Source organism: Vitis riparia, chromosome 6 (assembly GCF_004353265.1).
Source record: "Vitis riparia cultivar Riparia Gloire de Montpellier isolate 1030 chromosome 6, EGFV_Vit.rip_1.0, whole genome shotgun sequence".
In the NCBI taxonomy this organism is placed as follows: Eukaryota; Viridiplantae; Streptophyta; class Magnoliopsida; order Vitales; family Vitaceae; genus Vitis; species Vitis riparia.
Genome location: NC_048436.1, coordinates 7,462,484 through 7,482,937, shown reverse-complemented (window position 1 = coordinate 7,482,937; position 20,454 = coordinate 7,462,484). Strand labels below are relative to the sequence as shown.

The 20,454-nt window shown below is 38.8% G+C and overlaps 1 protein-coding gene across 1 annotated transcript; it reads left to right on the top strand.

Annotated features, from left to right (window-relative positions):
- The first annotated feature begins 8,665 nt into the window (after positions 1 to 8,665).
- LOC117916952 (uncharacterized mitochondrial protein AtMg00810-like) lies at positions 8,666 to 9,868 on the top strand. The gene has a single exon (XM_034833194.1). It carries the CDS (start codon positions 8,666 to 8,668, stop codon positions 9,866 to 9,868), a length of 1,203 nt encoding a protein of 400 aa, XP_034689085.1.
- The last annotated feature ends 10,586 nt before the right edge of the window (positions 9,869 to 20,454 follow it).

Here is a 20,454-nt window from a genome sequence, read left to right as displayed (position 1 = left end):
AAATCTAACGTTCTAATCTAATTTTCGATCTCAAAAATCCCACTACTCATTTTTTATTCGTTTAAATATTATTTTCATTGAATTAGCATTATTATTCCATATTTATTTATTTATTCCAACCATTAAAGTTTAATTCATCAGAACCCGACTTCCAAATCTAATTTTCAATCTCAAAAGCTCCACTGTCCCTATATCGCCGTTTAATGATTATTCTCGTTATTAATGTTATCCCATCCACTTACTTATTCAGTTATTCATATACCAAAGATCTCGTCCCTAAATATTTTCTTAAATTTTCAATCTACGAGTTTAATCTTCAATCTCTAAAATTCCATCTTTCACAATTATTTACCTAATTTTTATTATTTCACCATCGTTATTATTCCATTCCTTTACTTATTCACTCATCCGCTTATCCCCGCATTTGAAATCCTGAACTCTCAAATCATTCTCAAGTTTCCAATCTCGTTCAAATTTAATTTCTAAAAATTCTCATTCTCACATTTAATTTCTGAAAGTCTGATCTTCAAATAAGCTCTAAAACTCCAAATTTTAAGTAACCTTCGAGACTCCAATTTCTCAAATGAATTTCGAAAATCCGATTTTCTCTCAAATGGTTTTAATTTCATTATGGTTTTCAAGCAATCTTCTGCTCCTTTTGATTTCAATAAGCACGAATGAACTTTTCATAATTCCAGAAATAATGGAATCTGAGACATTAACTCATGCAAAATAAACGGGTTGTGGTGCGGGCCTTACATGGGTGACTTTATGATTGATTGATTGATTGTTTGATTTGATTATCATACATGATTGATTTACCCTACTCTCTGACGTGCATGCGACTATTCCTAAATTGTGCACTAACCCTCTCTATTGATAGCGCATGGTGGCTCGTTGCCCAGGTATGTACCCATTTTCCCTGTAATCGTTGTCTATGCATGTCTCGATTCTTATATGTGCATGATCATTCAGGATATTCATTGATTTACTCATCAATTGCCACGTCAACTTCATTTTATTAGTAGAGACCCGACTTTAGGAACTTAGAGGGGTGCTATGGTATTTACCGTACCTTCTCGATAAGTAACCTGACCCTCAAGCCTGATCCGGTTTTTCGTAGATCACCTTTTCCAAAATAAGGAGTCGCACTTAGGGTTTTCTTTCTTATTTTGTTTACCCTTTTAAAAATAAAACAAAAATAAGTGGTGACTCCAAGTCATTTTCTTAATCAATAAAAATCATTTTTCAAATTAAAATCGAGCTCACCATCAAGTGGAAAACGCATGAACCGAAATACGGGGTCCACAGTAATCTTATTTGTATGTAATCTCAATTATTATTTTTAATTTAGTTTTATGATTAATTCAATTATTTAATTTTGAATCTTTACTTGATTTTCATATAAGTCTTGAAAGAATAAATTCACATATTAATTTTTATTTTATTTTTATTTTATTTCTTATATTTTTCCTGATCTTTCATGTGCACGTCACTTACTAGTAATATAAATAAAGGAGACTTACGCGGAGCGGCGCTCATTACAGAGGGTGAGACTCGAGGGACACACAACAACAGAGCAGCTTTTTTTGGACAGGAGACGAAAGACTTCTTTCTTTTTCATTTTTCTTCGTCTCCCACCAACGCCATGCAATGGGCTCCATGAAAAGAACACTGAACACCACCACGACCCTTTATTGGCAGTGGGCTAGCTAGCTCGCTCCATAAAAGACCACCATTACCACACATTCTTTTTCTTCACCACACACCTCCCGTGCAGTGGGCTAGCTCCATGTAAAGAACACTTGGCTTAGGGTTGAACTTTTCTATAAAACTCCAATGGGTTGAGGCATAAGACAACATATTGACCCAGTACAAGCCCATCTCAGTCCACAACATGCTTGTGATGAAATTAAGGGGATGGGGATGGGGATGTTCCTCGTCAAACCCACAATTTTTTGCTTTTAGCTTTCCGATGGCTTGAGGGATAAGGCAATATATTGACCCAGTACCAAGCCCGCCCATTATGTGCTTAAAGGAATGGGATCATCCTCATTAAATCCTTGGAAATTGGTCTTCAAGATAGCAAACTACTTTTAATGTATACATATATTTATTTTACTATCAATACGATTTCGAATTCCATATATATATATATATATATATATTATATATATATATATATATATTATAAAAACTAAATTGAATATATATATTATTTCTTATTTTATCATTTATTGAAAGTTTTCTTAATATTTCTATGAGTTATCATCGATTTTGGTCTTATTGATTTTTTGTCAAAATTTTCACCGATATAATGGTAAAATTTAACTACCGATGTATCTATAAAAGTGATATTTTCATCCTTGATCCCCAGGACCTTAAACTCACTATCTAAACTTCTTTTACACATTCATAGCTATCAGACCATCCTATCACTCTTTCATTTTTGGAAAAAGGTCAAAAAATTCTCGTACACATTACTAACCTATTTCTATACATAAGAATATGCACCAATCTCTATCACATCCCCACTATACTTCCAAGTACACCATAGTTGGTGATGTGTTGTCACCTTCTTCAGTGCATGTAATAATTTGTTTCCAATCGTATAAATATTATCCATTTTAAATTTAAAAAGTTTTCATGATTTTAAAACATATCTCCATGATTAAGATAGACTTATACATATATAATTTTAGAAACTTTTTCTCTATCCAATATCGAATATCTCAATCACTTTTCATTAAGTTGTTCTTAATTATGGAGATGTGTTTCAAAACTATGAGGACCCATTGGTCTTAAAATAGACAATATTTATATGCTATCAGAGTTGATGCTTACTTTATGTGATACTTTGTTTAACTCCATAAGGGATATCTCTTTATTTGGCCGCACAATTGTGTTTGCATTAAAGATGATTATGATATCTCACTTCGATAATTTTGTGGGACATAAGAAGGAAGTTATGTCTGTATGAAAATGATTGTGATTTAAAACGTATAAGCACGTTTTAAAATCATGAAGGTTCACTAGACTTAAAAGAACAATATTTACATGATTAGGATGGACTATTTTAAAGTGCACCTAGCATAAATGGAATGAACTAAAATACATCTAGATGGACTATCTTAAAGTGTGACTAAACTAAAGTGCAACTAAGAAATTTCCTAAAATTGAACTGAGTTAGACTAAGGGAACTAAACCAAAAATGCAACTAAATGAGTTCAACCTAAAATGCAACTAAGTGAGGTAGATTAAGTGAACTAAACTTAGAATGCAATTAAGTGAGCTAGACTAAGAATACAAATAAGTGATTTAGATTGAGAATGCAACTAAGTGAGTTAAACCTAAAATGCGACTAAGTGAGTTAAACTAAAATACAACAGAGTGAATTAAACCTAAAATGCAACTAAGTGAACCAAACTAAAATGCAACCAAGTAAGCTAAACAAAAGTGCCACTAAGGTTACATTTGGGATCCATAAAAATCCCTCAACAATGAATCTGTAAAGATGACTCAAAAATAGTAAACCAAATGAGTGGCGATGAGCCACCATGAGATGACTATAAGGTAATAAGAAGTGAAAGAAAATATATAGAATAATATGTATATTTTGTGGACTCTGCATTTAGGCTCATGCGTTTTCCACTCGATGGTGAGCTCGATATTTATTTTGAAAAATGATTTTTATTGATTAAGAAAATGACTTGGAGTCGACACTTATTTTTAAAGGGTAAACAAAATAAGAAAGAAAAACCCTAAGTGTGACTCTTTATTTTGGAAAATGTGGTATGTGAAAAACCAGATCGGGTTCGGGGGTCAGGTTACTTATCGAGAAGGTACGGAAAAGACCGTAGCACCCCTCTAAGTCCCTAAAGTTAGGTCTCTACTAATAAAATAAAGTTGACGTGACAATCAATAAGAAAATCAATGGATACTCAAAGTGATCATGCACATGTGAGAACCTAAACATGCATATAGAAAGACCATAAAGGGAGTGAATGTGTACCTGGGCGACGAGCCACAATAAGCTATCTAAAAGTGAGGTTAGTGCACAATTAAGAAATAATTTCGAGCATGTCATAGAGCAGAATAACATCAATCATGCATGACAATTAAATCAATCAATCAATCATAAAATCACTTATGTAGGACCCCCACCAATGCCCGTTTATTTTGCATGAATTAATTCAAATAAATCCATTATTCGGAATCACGGGATTAAATTCACGCTTACTTTTAAAACATTTTAAAGGACCAAGATAGATTTGAAAATTGCTTGTCGAATAAATTGGAAGCAAATTTGATTAAAAATGTGATTTTGGGGACCTAAAAACCCTAAGGATGAAAAAAAAAAATTGAAGAGTAGAATTTTCTAAAAAAAAAAAAAAATGGAGAATTATTTGCAAAATGGGGCGTGAGAAATTATTTTTTTTAAAAATTGTGAATAAGGAAATGGGAGAGTGGCACGTGGCCAAAGATGGCAATACAAATCATACACCTATGTGTGGGTTCATTCTGGAGTGACGCTATGTTTACTCCCCGAAGGGTTGTACTTCAACATTTTATTACTTAAGGAAAGTCTAAAGATGAATTCTTAAAGCTGGGATTATTCAGTTGAAAACCGGTTTAAAAATCTGATTCCAAACTGTGAGTCACCAAAATGAGCATCTAAGGGAGGAGAAAAACGTTCATGCATGCACGTGGGAAGGTTTGAAGGGGAGCCGGTAAGAAATAAGTGGAGGAGAAAGTGGCCCTACACAGCAAATGGAATTCCTCTCTCCCGCTTGCTTTGAAATGATAACTTCAGCCTCATTTAGTTTTTGACTTGAGTTGATTTAGTTTTTGACCTCATCTCCTCTGTATCTTTAACCATTTTCAGTTCTTCCCCCCCTTTTTGCTTGCTTTGATTCCAGGTCATCTATCATTTGAGACACTTAGGCTGCTGTCTTGAATTCCTCATCATCCCCCTTTTGAGCCACTGGCTTTAATTCTGTTAATGTATATTAAGGGTATATTATGTTATGGGCTTTAGGCCCAGTTAGGTTACTTGTACCGCACACATATGCCTCCTATATAAAGGCACTGATGTATATTCTTTCACTCAGGAAATACAATACAATCTTTCAGTATTTCTAACATGGTATCAGAGCCACTGCTCTGACCCTTTCTTAGCAGTCTGTCTTCATTAGTGTGACTTCCTTTCTTTTTAACGCTTCCGCCATCACAACTGCCGCCGCAGCCTTTTGCCGTTAAACCTCCGACGTCATCTAGGCGTTGTCCTTGGGTTCCGGACCTGCAGCCACCGTCCTTAAGGAGTTTCACACCGCACAAGATCACTGTTTTTCGCATCACCGCTGCGAATATTGCTCCGATTTCAATTTTGACGGTACCACTGAGATCGTCCAGCGCCGATCTACACATTCGTGGAAACCTCATCGCCATCGGAGCCCGCACGTGCCACGTCAGCCCTAGCTACGTCACCACTGCTGACGTGTCAATGCCACGCTAGCCCTAGCTGACATCATCTCCACGTCATCCGTTGACCAGCTGACCGTTGACCAATGTTGACCGTTGACTTTGACCAGTGTTGACCGTTGATCGTTGACCAACGTTGACCATTGACTTTGACCAGCGTTGACCGTTGCCTTTTCCAGGGTTGACCAGGTTCTCCTTACCCAGTTTTTCGCGTAGATTTCACTTTTGCAGTCTGTTTTTGCATATTGTGTCTTTAAATGGATAAAAAGAATATTTTTCTTTCTCGCCCCATCAATACTGTATTGGAAGGAAATAAAAATTACTTATTTTGGTCTCAAGCTATGCACAGTTTTCTTAAGGGTCGCATGCTCTGGCATTATTGTACTGGTGCAATGACTATTCCTGTCAAGGGAGCAAGTGAAGGAGACACTGTTTTTCTTAATCGCATGATTGAATGGGATAGTCATAACCACATGATCCTCACATGGTTTCGGAACACTTCCATTCCCTCTATTTCCAATCTGATGGGCAGCTTTGATGATGCAAAATCTGCATGGGATATGTTGGCCAAAAGGTACTCCACTACTCATGGATCCCTGAAATATCAGTTAGTGGTTGAATTACATCAACTCAGGCAAGAACCAGGGCAATCCATCAATGACTATTATGATCAGCTTCGCTTTATTTGGGACCAAATTGACCTTTCTGATCCAACTTGGACATGCTCAAAAGATGCTCAGCAATATGCTTCCATTAGAGATGAATTTCGCCTCTATGAATTCTTGATGTCACTTCACAAGGACTTTGAGCCCATTTGTGGTCAGCTACTCAATCGCAGTCCTGCTCCCTCTCTTGATACTGCTGTAAATGAGTTGGTTAGAGAAGAAGCTCATCTTGCAACCCTTCAAGCCCAGAATAAGCTCAATGTTTTGGCTATTACTCCATCTACTCCACTCATAGAGCAACCCCAGCAATCAGGTGATTCTTATGGCTCTAGCAATCGTCGCAAGCAGACCAACAAAAAGTTCTGCAACTATTGCAAGCGTCCTGGCCACACCATTGAGACTTGTTACCGTCGTAACAAATCTACTACTGCTGTTGCTAATATTGAGCCTACTCCGCCAATGGCTTCCACCTTAGTTGAGTCCAAGTCTTCTGGATCTACTATCAACCTCTCCTCCACTGAACTACAGGAGATCATAGCTCAGGCTGTTCGTATGGCTGGTAATGCATCTCTTTCCACTGCCTTATCTGTTCTACCTGGTAAGTCTCAAACTTGGCTTTTTGATTCTGCCTGCTGCAATCACATGACACCTCACTCATCCCTATTCTCCAAACTTGACCCTGCACCGCATCCTCTAAATATTCATATAGCTGATGGTTCCACCATGCATGGGAATAGTCTAGGTTTTGTTTCAACCTCTAATCTTTCTGTCCCTGGAGTCTTCCATGTTCCTGACCTATCCTATAATTTGTGCTATGTGGGACAATTAGCTGAACTAGGTTATCGCCTTATTTTTTACTATTCTGGGTGTATTGTGCAGGATCCGAGGACGGGGTAGGAGCTTGGGACCGGTCCTAGAGTTGGGCGTATGTTTCCCGTGAGCAATCTTCATCTTCCACCCGTTGCTTCTGTTTCTATTGCTACTGCAGCTGCTGCAGTTTCTTCCTTACCTTCTCTTGCACTTTGGCATTCTCGTCTTGGTCATGCGTCATCTTCTTGGGTACAACAGTTAGTGTCTAGGGGTCTGTTGGGTTCTGTGTCTAAAGACATTTTTTATTGTACTTCTTGTCAGTTAGGAAAACAGCCAACTTTGCCTTTTAATAACAGTGAATCCATTTCTAATAATATTTTTGAGTTAATTCATTCTGATGTTTGGGGACCTTCTCCTGTTGCTAGTATTGGTGGATCTCGATACTTTGTTGTTTTTATTGATGATTATTCTCGTTATAGTTGGATTTTCCCTATGAAATCTCGTTCCAAAATTTTATCAATATATAGCAATTTTGCAAAAATGGTTGAAACACAATTCTCCAAACGTATCAAAACCTTTCGATCTGATAATGCTCTTGAATATACTCAACATGCGTTTCAAGCTCTGTTACATTCCTATGGCACTGTACATCATCTAACTTGTCCAGGTACCTCTCAGCAAATGGTCGAGCCGAAAGAAAACTTCGTCATATTCTTGACACTGTTCGTGCTCTGCTTCTTTCTGCCAAAATTCCTGTCCCATTTTGGGGTGAAGCGGCTCTTCATGTTGTTCATGCAATTAACCGTATTCCAAGTGCTGTCATCCATAATCAGACTCCGTATGAGAGTCTCTTTGGGTCACCCCTTGTCTATCATCACCTTCGCTCATTTGGATCTACTTGTTTTGTTCTTCTTCAGTCTCATGAGCACAACAAACTTGAGCCTCGCTCTAGACTCTGTTGTTTCCTTGGTTATGGTGAAACTCAAAAAGGGTATAGGTGTTATGATCCTGTCACTCATCGTTTTCGTGTTTCTCGTAATGTTGTCTTTTGGGAACATCGATTGTTTGTTGAACTCTCTCACTTTCGTTCTTCCTTGACTAACTCCTCTATTTTAGAAATCTTTCCAACTGAGTCTCTTGTTCCTTCTACAAATAATTTTGATCCTCCTTTGGACTTCTCTCTAGATATTTTTGATGCTTCTCCTAGACAGGTTGCAGATGAACAAATTGATGACGAGCTACCCCACTTTGAGACTGGGTCCCCTGCTCCTACTCTACCTGAAGATCCTCCACAAGACATTCCACCTCGCCACTCAACCCGGGTAAGATCCATTCCTCCCCACCTACTTGACTATCATTGTTACACTGCCCTTGCTACACTTCATGAGCCTCAAACCTATCGTGAGGCCTCTACTGACCCTTTATGGCAGATTGCTATGAAAGAGGAACTTGATGCATTAACCAAAAACCATACTTGGGACCTGGTTCCTCTCCCTCCTGGACAGTCTGTGGTTGGTTGTAAGTGGATTTATAAGATCAAGACTCGCTCTGATGGATCCGTTGAGCGCTACAAGGCTCGTCTTGTTGCCAAAGGCTTTACACAGGAATATGGGATTGATTATGAAGAGACTTTTGCTCCAGTTGCTCGTATCTCATCTGTTCGTGCTCTCTTAGCTGTTGCTGATGCTCGTCATTGGGACCTTTTTTAGATGGATGTTAAAAATGCCTTCCTTAATGGGGATCCGAGTGAAGCAGTCTATATGAAACCTCCTCCTGGTCTCTCTGTTGAATCAAACAAGGTTTGTCATCTTCGACGTGCACTTTATGGTCTTAAACAAGCCCCACGAGCTTGGTTTGCCAAGTTCAGCTCCACTATTTTTCGCTTGGGTTACACTGCCAGTCCGTATGATTCTGCCTTATTTATTCGTCGTACTGATAAAGGCACTATTTTGCTTCTTCTATATGTGGATGATATGATTATAACTGGTAATGACCTTAGTGGCATTCAAGAACTCAAGGATTTTCTCAGTCAGCAGTTTGAGATGAAAGATCTTGGACATCTCAGCTATTTCCTGGGTCTTGAAATTACTCATTCCACAGATGGTCTTTATATTACTCAAGCCAAGTATGCTTCTGATCTGCTGTCTCAAGCCGGACTCATTGACAGTAAGAATGTTGACACTCCAGTCGAACTTAATGCACATCTGACACCCTCCGGGGGGAAACCATTGTCTAATCCTTCTCTTTACAGACGATTGGTTGGCAGCTTAGTTTATCTCACAGTTACTCGTCCAGACATCTCCTATGCTGTTCATCAGGTGAGCCAGTATTTGTCTGCTCCACGATCAACTCACTATGCTGCTGTTCTGCGCATTCTTCGATACCTGAAGGGTACCATTTTTCATGGCCTTTTCTACTCAGCTCAATCTCCTTTTGTACTCCGTGCATTCTCTGATGCTGATTGGGTAGGAGATCCTACTGATCGCAGGTCCACTACAGGTTACTGCTTCCTTCTTGGTTTTTCTTTGATTTCTTGGAGAAGTAAGAAACAAACTTTTGTGGCCTGCTTCAGTACTGAAGCAGAATATCGTGCCCTTGCTGATACCACATTTGAGCTCCTTTGGCTAAGATGGCTTCTTAAGGATTTGGGTGTGTCCACCTCCTCTGCTACTCCCCTTTATTATGACAACCAGAGTGCCATTCATATTGCTCACCATGATGTCTTTCATGAACGGACTAAACACATCGAGATTGATTGTCATTTTATCCGTTATCATCTTGTCCATGGTGCTCTTAAGCTTTTCTTCGTCTCCTCCAAAGATCAGCTTGCAGATATCTTCACCAAGTCACTTCCTACAAGACGCACTCGTGATTTAATTGACAACCTCAAGTTGGTCTCACATCCACCTTGAGTTTGAAGGGGGCTGTTGATGTATATTAAGGGTATATTATGTTATGGGCTTTAGGCCCAGTTAGGTTACTTGTATCGCACACATATGTCTCCTATATAAAGGCACTGATGTATATTCTTTCACTCAGGAAATACAATACAATCTTTCAGTATTTCTAACAAATTCCTTGCCATCAACTAGTTTATCAGCTGGTTTTAACTCCTCATCAACCATTTCAAACTCCTCATCCTTAGCAACCACGTGATGTGGGGTAACAATATCGACTCTATTTAGTACTTCATCCTTTGGCATTGAAGCTTCATAAACCGGGACCTACTTCAATGCTCCATTGATCAGGGAAATCATGTTTATCCCATCAAGAACAATTGTGTCTTGAACTAAGAACCTCTCTTTGCACATCATGCCGATCATGTGACCAGGTGTGCCATCAATGGCATGAACACTGCTTGGAAGAATACACCGGTCCTCACGGGCGCTGGTCCTAACAACATACGTATGTACCCTCACCCCAAGGTAGTCGCCAAGTGCTCGCATAACCTTCTCAATCCATTGTGTAAGCTCATGAGAGGGTGCCTGAACCATGACTTGGCATTCGGCCAATCCATAACTGAGCTGCTGTAGGATACCAGAACAGAGAGTTGCAATATTTCCTGTTCCTGACTGAGCTTGCCGAAATCATGAATATCCGGTTCCGTAACGTTCAGCGTCATAGCATAAAACCTTTTCCCGATCCTCCCATGGTCTGAAAGTATTCTATTTGCCTCTCCTTTACCTGATTAAATATCTCCTTGATTCTCGACTTCTCAAGCCCGAAAATTCCAGTGTAGAACTCCAAAGAGCTTCTGTTCTCATGATCATTTCCAGCCGAGCATGAGGAGCTAGGTGATCATGTTCTAGGATCGGAGTTGGAATCAATGTAGGAGGGAGCGGACCGAAGCTCCTCGAAGATTGGAGTTGCAGCCAATCTTTGGAGTGATGGTTTGAAAGACTAGAGTGCGCTCAAGCAGAGGTGTGTAGGAGTCCAACGAGGAAAGAGTTAACGGAAAGGAAGCGGGACAGTGGCTACTTGCTGTCTCTGTGACAAAATAAGCAATATGGGGAGATTCAGAGCGCACCAGTCCCAAGAAAACATGCACAATATCAAAGCTCAAACAAGGCAGGTCACACAGAAGCTTTACTCCTTCCTCTAGCTGGTCCACTCATTACTTTTCGTGAAATCACTGCTCACAATGAGGTTTGAGAACTCCAGGCCGACATAATCTCTCTCGCGGTCGTGACCCGGGATTATAAGCTTGAGGATATCACCAGGTCGCAGAACAATGGCAATATCTAAGACGCGATTGTGACTGATCTGAATGGCTCTATCATGGTTTTCCAGTTACTAAGAAACAGCCTAGACTGCTCACCATCAACCTCCACAAACTGGGAGAGCTCTCATCTCACTTAAAGAACAACTTTGGAATCTCTCATTTCTCTCCTCTCTCTCTGGTTCTCTTTGGCTATCTTCCTTCCCATATATCAAACAGACATAGTAAATCGTTTCTTTCAAATGACGATGTTGCGTTCACGGTTCTCTAACTTTATCACAAGACTTCAAGTCTATAATGTGCTAGAAATTCTCTATCTCAGGAAACCCATCGTCAAAACCATCTTCTCCTACTATACTGCTATTGCATGTAGCATCTGAACCAGCACCAGAGGCAGTAACAAGGGAAAACGGCAAAACATAGTACAAATAATTGGAGCAAAATGAATACATCTAAGCCTCATGTCATGCATCAATCAATGGGCTTAGATGGAGGTGAGTGAAATCAAGCCAATATCCCTTGGAGTTGCAAACAAAACAAAACAAAGATTTCTATATGATGCCCAGTAAAACTAAAAAAAATAGAGTTGTGCCACTCTCAAATCCTTCCAAAGAAAATGAAAGAGGTAGTAGCCAATCATGAAACATAAAACTAAACATTAAATCAAACAAAACACCGAAAATATCAAGAGAAGAGAAAATGATTATATTCTAACGAAGAAGAATCCCGTATTCATGGCAGTCGTACCTTTTCTTTCCTTCAAGCTGTCTCTCCTCTAACAGCCTCGAAATCACCTCCCAACAGTTTTTTCTCCAAGCTCACTCACATCTGTTCTTAAAAATCCCCTGTCCCTGCAGCAGCTTGCTCCCCTCCAAATATCTCTCCTACCCCTCCTCTCTCCCTGGTTCTCTCAACCAACATGTCCAAAAAGCACCACCCCCCCCCCACCTACAGCTGGCCTGCTGCAGGTAACAGAATACGCTCCTCCTACAGAATATGCTCCCCATATGTGTCTCCCCCTCATTCACTCCTCAATTCTACTACTTGATTCCTCAGCAACCAGCCAGGAAACGATATGTGGCCCTATGAGATTGTGATACTTGGCAAACATAAGCTACAAGAAAGTGAGCCCCAAATGGGGTCTACAATGTACTAATAGGACAAAATAGAAGGTCTACACATAGAAAGTTTGCATGTAGTGGATAATAGGTCATGGACTCAAGCTTTGTCTCATTGTTATTTACATGTGGTACTGGAGCATAGTTGATTTTCTTTAGTGGAATCTTGAATCAACTTCAAAATTGGATTCTAAATGAGATAGTACTTCTATAGGCCTTAATGGTCCCCACTTTGATCTCATATACCATTAGGATGCAATTTGTGAGGGTTAGATTGACTTTAGGTTCACTCTTGTGCATAAAAACATTTTGACAATTACATAAGGGATAATGAATAAAGTCTCTAGATTTGGCTAATGGGCTAAATTAACTGACCCAAGCCTTGGTGAGCTCAAGTTACTTAATCCTAGTATGGGAACCTTATAAATACCCTCTTAAGGGTTAAGGTTTCCAAGGCTTTTGATAGTCGTCTTCCACCTCTAAAGAGTATAGAGAAAGCCAAGTCATTCATCCTTCCAAACCCCACACTTTGGAGTGCCAAGATCATGGTAGGATTTATTGGGTGCAAGATCTTGGGTATGCAAATTAAAACCTTCAGGCTATTCAGGTTTCATCTTCATTGTAGGAAACCGATTTGGAAACATCCAAATCCAACTATGATCACTATATTTTCTAGTTTATTATTCTAAATGGTTTTTGTTGCCATTGTTTCCACTAGAATAGTTTCTAGAGAAGCCTAGGATAGATTTGCATGTACCTATTTGATCTAGGGTTTGGGAACGGAGAGATCTAGGATTCCCAACAATTGGTATTAGAGCCTTAAGATAGGTTTTTGCTTGTTAGATCTAATTTAAGACGTGCTAATTTTGTTTTGCAGGACTTATTTTTCATCTCAGGGCTCTAAGGATGAATGCATGGATATTTACTTTTAATATCATGGTTATAATTATTATTAGTTGATTGTTTTTTGGGATGGGCTATAAGCTCCGTGTTTAGGAGCATATGATTTTTTATTGTATTGTAAAAATCTTACTTTTATTCATTAGACTAGTTGTAAACTCCTTCAATGGAGTACATAATTTTTTTATTGTAAAAGATTTGTTTTTTTTTATCAATCTTGTAACCCATGGAAGGCAAGAAAGTAATCCAAAATTTGAGGGAAAATTGAAAAATATTGTTGACATAGTTGAAAAATATCTCTCACCCAAGATATCCATGGTGGTTATCGTGCATTAGCCACCAATATAAGATTTTGGGCTCAAGGTCCATTTCTCACATCCAACCCATTACCATTACTCTCATATCAAATTTTGAGGGAAAATTGAAAAATATTGTTAACACGACCGATAAATATCTCTCGTGTGAGATATCCATGGTGGTTATCATGTATCGACCACCAATACATCCAAAATATTGGTGTAATATAGGAATTTTGGCAATAAGGTTAATCAATACATGATTTGTCGATTGATGAATCATGACATTATTCATTCTTGCATTATATTTAATGTGTCGATGTCCCAAGTACTCTCACAAATCATTTTGGACTCAAGGTTCATTTCTCTCATCCGACCTATTACCTTATATCAAATTTTGAGAGAAAAATGAAAATTATTGCTAACATGGCCGATGAATATCTCTTACTTGTGATATCCATGGTGATTATCGTGCTTTAGCCGTCAATATATCTAAAATATCTATGCAATTTTTAGAATTTTGGTGATGAGGCTAGTTGATAAACGATTTGTCGAGGCCGACTAATACATGATTTGTCAAGGCCGACCAATACACGATTTGTTAATTGATAAATTATGCCATTTTCGCTCTTCCTTCCAACAACCCACATTATCACTTCAACCACCTTCCAATTCTTTCAAAAATTCAGCTTCACTAAGTATACAGATTCCAATAGAAATGCATTCATCAAATTTTCATTTTTCTTCCAACAAACCACGTTATCACTTCAACCCCCCTCCAACTCTTTCAGAAGTTCACCTTCATTGATATACAAATTGTAATAGATGAAATGCATTCATCAAATATGAGAGCCTATTTGGTCATGTGATTTAAAAACAATTTTCTATTTTTTAAAAATTCCGAACATTGTTTAACCGTTGTAGTTTGGAAACAATTTTTAAAAACAAAGCAAAATAGAGAATAATTTTTAGACGACAAATAAATGTTGTTTTCACCCATTTTTAAAAACAAAAGGAAAATATAGATTTTTTTAAAAAAAAAATCAGAAAAAAAGGAAATATATAATTTTTTTTTTAAAAAAAAGAAATCATAGAAAAGGAAAATAAATAAATTAAAGATGACATTATTTCCTTTCTCTTTTCACGATCTAATATCGATATAAAAAATCTTAAAATATGATATTTCTTTAAATTACACATTTTTTTTTTAAAAAAATAACTTCTCTAAATTTTTCATTAAGCAAATAAATTTCAATCAAATTGTACCTTATACATAAAATTTATTAATTTTCAAAAATAATTTAAAACTTAAAAACTATTTAATTAATATAAAAAGGCATAAAACTCAACAGATAAATCAAATTTTATTTTAAATGTTTGGGTTAGGTCAAAAGTCATATTGTAGACCCCCATGTGGGGCTTGTTTTGCTGTAGCATATTTGGCCACGTGTCACTCTCGAGTTGGCTATTAGTGGAATCAAATAGTGGATTGGGAGGACGAATAGGAGAGCGACACCTGTAAAGATGAGGAAGATTCGAGAAGAAGGAGCATGCTTTCTGTTATGGAGGGAGGGCCAGCTGCATGCACGGAGGAAAAGGGTGCCTTGGCTGCCGTTAGAAGATATTTTTGGAGGAGGGGGGTATCTTTGAAAAAAAAAAGAAAAAAAAAAAGGGATATTCTGTCACGGGGAGCAGGCCAACTGCAGGTGAGGAAGAGCAGGTGGGATTAGAGAGGGTTCTCGGGCAGCTGTAGGGAAGAGAAAACAGAGAATAACTTGAGAGAGGGAGACGAGCTTGGAGGTGGGGAAGAAAAGAAAAATCAGAGGAGATGGAAGCAGACTGGGTTTTTCTAGATGAACTGAAGAAAGCAGAAAGAGTTAGAGGAGGATATTTTGAGAGGGATATTTTGGAGAGGATTCCATTGCTGGAGAAAGCGGCAGAGGGATCTTTGGAGGAGAGGCTGTTGAGAGAGAGACATTTTCTTGAGCAAAACTAGGAGTCCTGCTGATCTTTGCTAGAGAAAGACTTCCACAGGTATGATTGTTGTATGCTTATTGATGTTTTTTTTTTTTTTTTTATAGCTATTTATCACTCTTCTATATCTCTTGTTGATGCGTGAACATTTGTTGGTTTGCTTGGGGTGGATAATGAAGGCCACTTGTTGCTTGTTGATATATGATCCTGAACTCATGTTTGATGTTGTTGATCTTAATATGCATTGCTTCTACTGTGAAATACTCCACAATCCTGCCCATAGTTATATTTGACTTATTCATTCTCACTTAATCGAAGGCTCATTTATGATCCATGAAGTGAGGCCTCATTTGAGGATATTTTCATCTGTTATCTTCCATGCTCTGTTTCTATGATCTCTTCCTTGTTGTGGCTATTCTTTGTTCCTGGATTGTGCTCTATGCATGGGCTGTGAGTGAGAGAGAGGGTTTGGGGTTCAGCTTTGAAGTTCTGCAAAGATACACGCCCTCACAGCTTTCCTCACATTCATACTAGAGACAATTGATGCATCTCCTATTTGAACTGGGATTCCGCGGCTATTTCATTCACCTTGCTTATTGAACTCATAAGCTTAAATCAACCAGAGGTCCGGAGCTATGTCCATAACGTGAGATGTGATTATCTGTAGTAGTAGCATCCTTAACTGAGAAGTTCCCATGCGCTAAGAAGATGACGGTTCTGGATGTGGTGGACTGGTGGGAAAAGAATGGAAATGCTTGGGAGCTATGGCCGGCTTGGTATTGGAATATTGATAACTGGATACTTGTCAATATGATGGCTAAATGAGCAAGTTGTTTAAGACTGGAACGAAGACCGGTATAGAAACAGTACATCAGAGGAAAGAGAAAGCCATGCTGGAATCCATTCCAAATTGCCTCTGTTCAAGGCTGTACATGCTAGATCAGTGATACAAGCACAGTCATCAGTTGATTGCATTTGACTAAATTTCCTTCCCACCTTTAACCTCACTTATACCCACTGCATCATTTCTTCCCAATCATTTTTTTAAACCCACTAAACCCATTCTCTCTCTACACTCTCCTACCCACATGCATGGAGACCATGCACGTGTATCATACACCTTCCATGCCCATTTTCCAACTCCACCAGTCAGCCTATTTCTCTCATAGTTTCACCATCTCTCCCATTTATCCTTGTCATGCATGAATTTATACCTATATATCTCCATGAACCATTCCGCTAGCTGCTCTCTATATCCATATCTCTCATGGTACCCCCTCTTCAATCTGCTGTTGATGCCTTTTGAGCCAGCACCGGATGTCTCTGTAAATGCAAATTTCAAAAGGGTGGTCTAGACCAGAATAAAAACATCTCAAGGCTTGATGGGATGAAACTTCTTCCATTCTTCATTTAGGGATTGTTCTTCTCTGGAATACAAGAGTTGCTTTGATTTCTTCTACTCCGAATATTCTTCCAACTTCACGATTCTGAGGCCTCATTTATGCGCTCCATGTCGTTTTTTTTGTGGACACTCAACACAAGGATAAAAACAAAAGAGCAACTACTTCACTTTCTGAGGTCTATGATTAACAATGAGGGCAGTGCTGATGAGAGTATTCGGGTTCGTGCCTGTCGTACCTAGTTTGACCTCGATGAGCTAGTGATGACGCTTAATGGGCACTACAAGAAGCAAGGGTAATATGAGAAACCAACCCCATCTGATGAAGAGTCCACCTTTTCCGGCGCCGGTCAGACTGGACAGCAATGTGAGTTTCAGCTGCGTTGGAGTTGGGGACGCGGCGGCGCTAATTTAGGTCACTGGATGTATAGACGACATGTGGATAACACCGCGGCGGAGCACGGGCAGCCACTACACTACCTCGTCCATCTCATGCTTTAACTATGGGATTACCTTGTGTCTACAAGCTCAAGTCAGAACTCTCATTTAGTTTCAAAGGCTACTTGCTTGTGGGAGTCGTTGCTAGCTCGTAAAAGTCAACATGAAGTTCTTGCATCAGGCCCTATTGAGGACTTGATAGCTCACATGGAGCATAGGTATCACATTTCTGGGTCATCTTTGCTTGCAGCTATGGATCAAAATTCTCAGATTCCTCATGTGGATGTATTAACCGTCCAATCGAGTGATCTAGCTTCAGGTCATTTGGATGGCAGAGAACAGACTGATGAATCTTATGTCAATGTAACTAGGGACAAACAGAAGAACAGTTTAGATTCATCTCAGTCACAAGTAAATGATGACACACTTCGTGTGGATGATAGAAGTAGAAGAGTCCACCCAACTGTTGATATAGATGAAAGTATCAGGCTCTGGACTCATGCTTTGCAACGTATTCATAAATAGTCACTTCATCCGGCAAAATCTAATGATGGAGAGGGTCCAAAGCTTCTAAGAGGCGCACGTGATGGTGGTACAAGTGATCATGCTGAGTCTTTAGCGGCAACTCTCTCTGAACGTCAGCAACACTTAGCTGGCTTTCAGGCGCTAATCAACCCACTTAAGGAAGTCGCTCCATCAATACAAAAGTTGATATCAGAATGTTCAGAAAAAGTGAACGATATTTCCTCCAATGGCCAAACATCATGGTAGATCAACATCGCCCGTCCATGCTCAAAGTAGTAGAAGGACAGTGGAGAGTAGTACTGATGAGGTTGCCGATGTGACTTCAGAATTGTCTATCATTAATCTTGAGAAGGTTTCAACTAGTCTTCATGCATTAAAACTTCCGCAGTTGTTTAGTTTGACACCAAATCCTTCTGGAAAAAAATGGAAGTTCTCTCAAGGTTAAGGAAGTGCAGTGGGAGCAGTCACCGGTGCTGCTGCAGTCAGAGCGGGCTTCCAAGAGGTGGTCTGGCTTTGAGTTTCTGGGCTTTGAAGCTGCAGTCGACCGTGATGAGAAAGAGGCATTAGAGTACGCGGCTGATGAGTGTCCTACGCTGAAAGTTTTGGAGCTGCCCTATGATCTACTTAAGAGGGAATTATCTGTTATTCCAGAATTAATAAGCAAGTGGAGAAATCTAGAATAGTTGAAACTTGAATGACCCTTTAACTTGGAAGAAATCTTACACTCAGTCAGCTGCCATTACAAGAGTTCTTTTTTTGGGCTAGGTATTATTGACTCTGAAGGTTGTTAAGATAAAGTGTTTGCCATTGTGTCAATGCCTCTCCTTCTCTTTCCGCCGAGCTCCCGTTTCTCTCATTTTGTAAATCTGTAAGGCCCTACAACACGGTCCAATAATGGCAGGCAGAAGCTCAAAGAGCCTGTTTTCTAATAGAAGAAGTTAGAGAGGAAAGGTTATGATTTCTTCAGACCCCTATCAATGATACCTACAGATGGCTATCCCACTTGTGCACTGGACCCACAAGCATGACCCGTTTTGCATAGCCACATTTAAGCCACACGTCCTCTCTTCCTCTTGGTTATTTATTTCTTTATTTACTTAGTTTTTTATTTCTTCATCTTTTATTTTAAAATAGATTCTTAAACTCTAGTTTGCAAATATTTTTTTTTCAAATTCTTTTTTTTTTCAAATAATTTCATCTCTTTAATTTTTCATCCGTAGTTTTTTTCGTTTAGGTTCCAAGAATCCGCTTTCCAATAAAATTTGGCCGTCATTTTCTTTTTGGCGAGCCACTTTCGAATTTTTCATGATTTTTTAAAATGTTTTAAAAATAAGCAAGGATTTAATTTTGTAATTCCAATTAATGGAATTTACAGAATTAATTCATGCAAAAATAAACGGGCTTTGGTGGGGGCCCCACATACATGATTTTATGATCGATAGATTGATTGATTTGATTGATTTAATTGTCATGCGTGATTAATTTTGTTCTGCTTTGTGATACGTATATATTCATCCTATATTGATTTACTAACCCCTTTCTTGATAGCGCATATTGGTTCGCCACCCAGGTACGTATCTTCTCGCATCATAGTCACTCCTTAGGCTTGTTTTAATTCTCATACGTGCGTGATCGATTTGAGTATTCATGGATTTACTCATCAATTGCCATGATTGCTTCACTTTATTAGTAGAGACCCGACTTTAGGGACTTAGAGGGGTGCTACGGTTTTTACCGTACCTTCCCGATAAGTAACCTGACCCCCGAACCCGATCCGATTTTTCACAGACCACCTTTTCCAAAATAAGGAGTCACACTTAGGGTTTTTCTTTCTTATTTTGTTTACCCTTTAAAAATAAAACAAAAATAAGTGGCGACTCTAAGTTATTTTCGTAATCAATAAAAATCAATTTTTCAAATAAAATAAAAATCGAGCTTGCCATCGAGTGGGAAACGCATGAGCCGAAATGCGGGGTCCACAAAATGGTGACTCCGCTGGGGATCATTTAGAGGGTCAAGCTTGAACTTAGGATGAAGCAAATGTGGCATTTGATGAGTCGATCAGTGGGTACCTATTTCTTGATTGCACATTGAGAGTTCCCGATATCATGGATGCATGCTTAGGTGTTTGTTTTTACTTGGGGCTTTGACATGCTGATTTTGATGATTGATTATCTTGATTGGGGCTTCCGATGCCGTGATTTTTTTTTCTGTGTTTCATCACTATATTTGTTTGAGACATTGACATGCTGGATTGTTGTTGATTGTTCATCTTACCTTGCTTAGCATAGTGACCCTGTTTTTGCCATGTTTTGTTCTGATCACTTCACATGTATAGACTCACCATTGTATATCATTTGATTCGACATGATTGATTCTCTCGGTTATATATTATCTTGTTTATCATAGAACATGCTATCATTTGTCAGATATTCTTCTTGATTAGCTTGTGTGTAGATTTGGATGATATATAACTGTTTTGCATGATTGTCCGTTGCATGACTCTTCTCATCTTGATGTGATTGCATGAGTTGCGTGTCTATGTGGGACACACACTTATCCTCTTATCTCCAAGTCCCTAGTCTCGGTCGACCTCGTTTTTTGGAGTCTCGTATTTGATACGAGACTT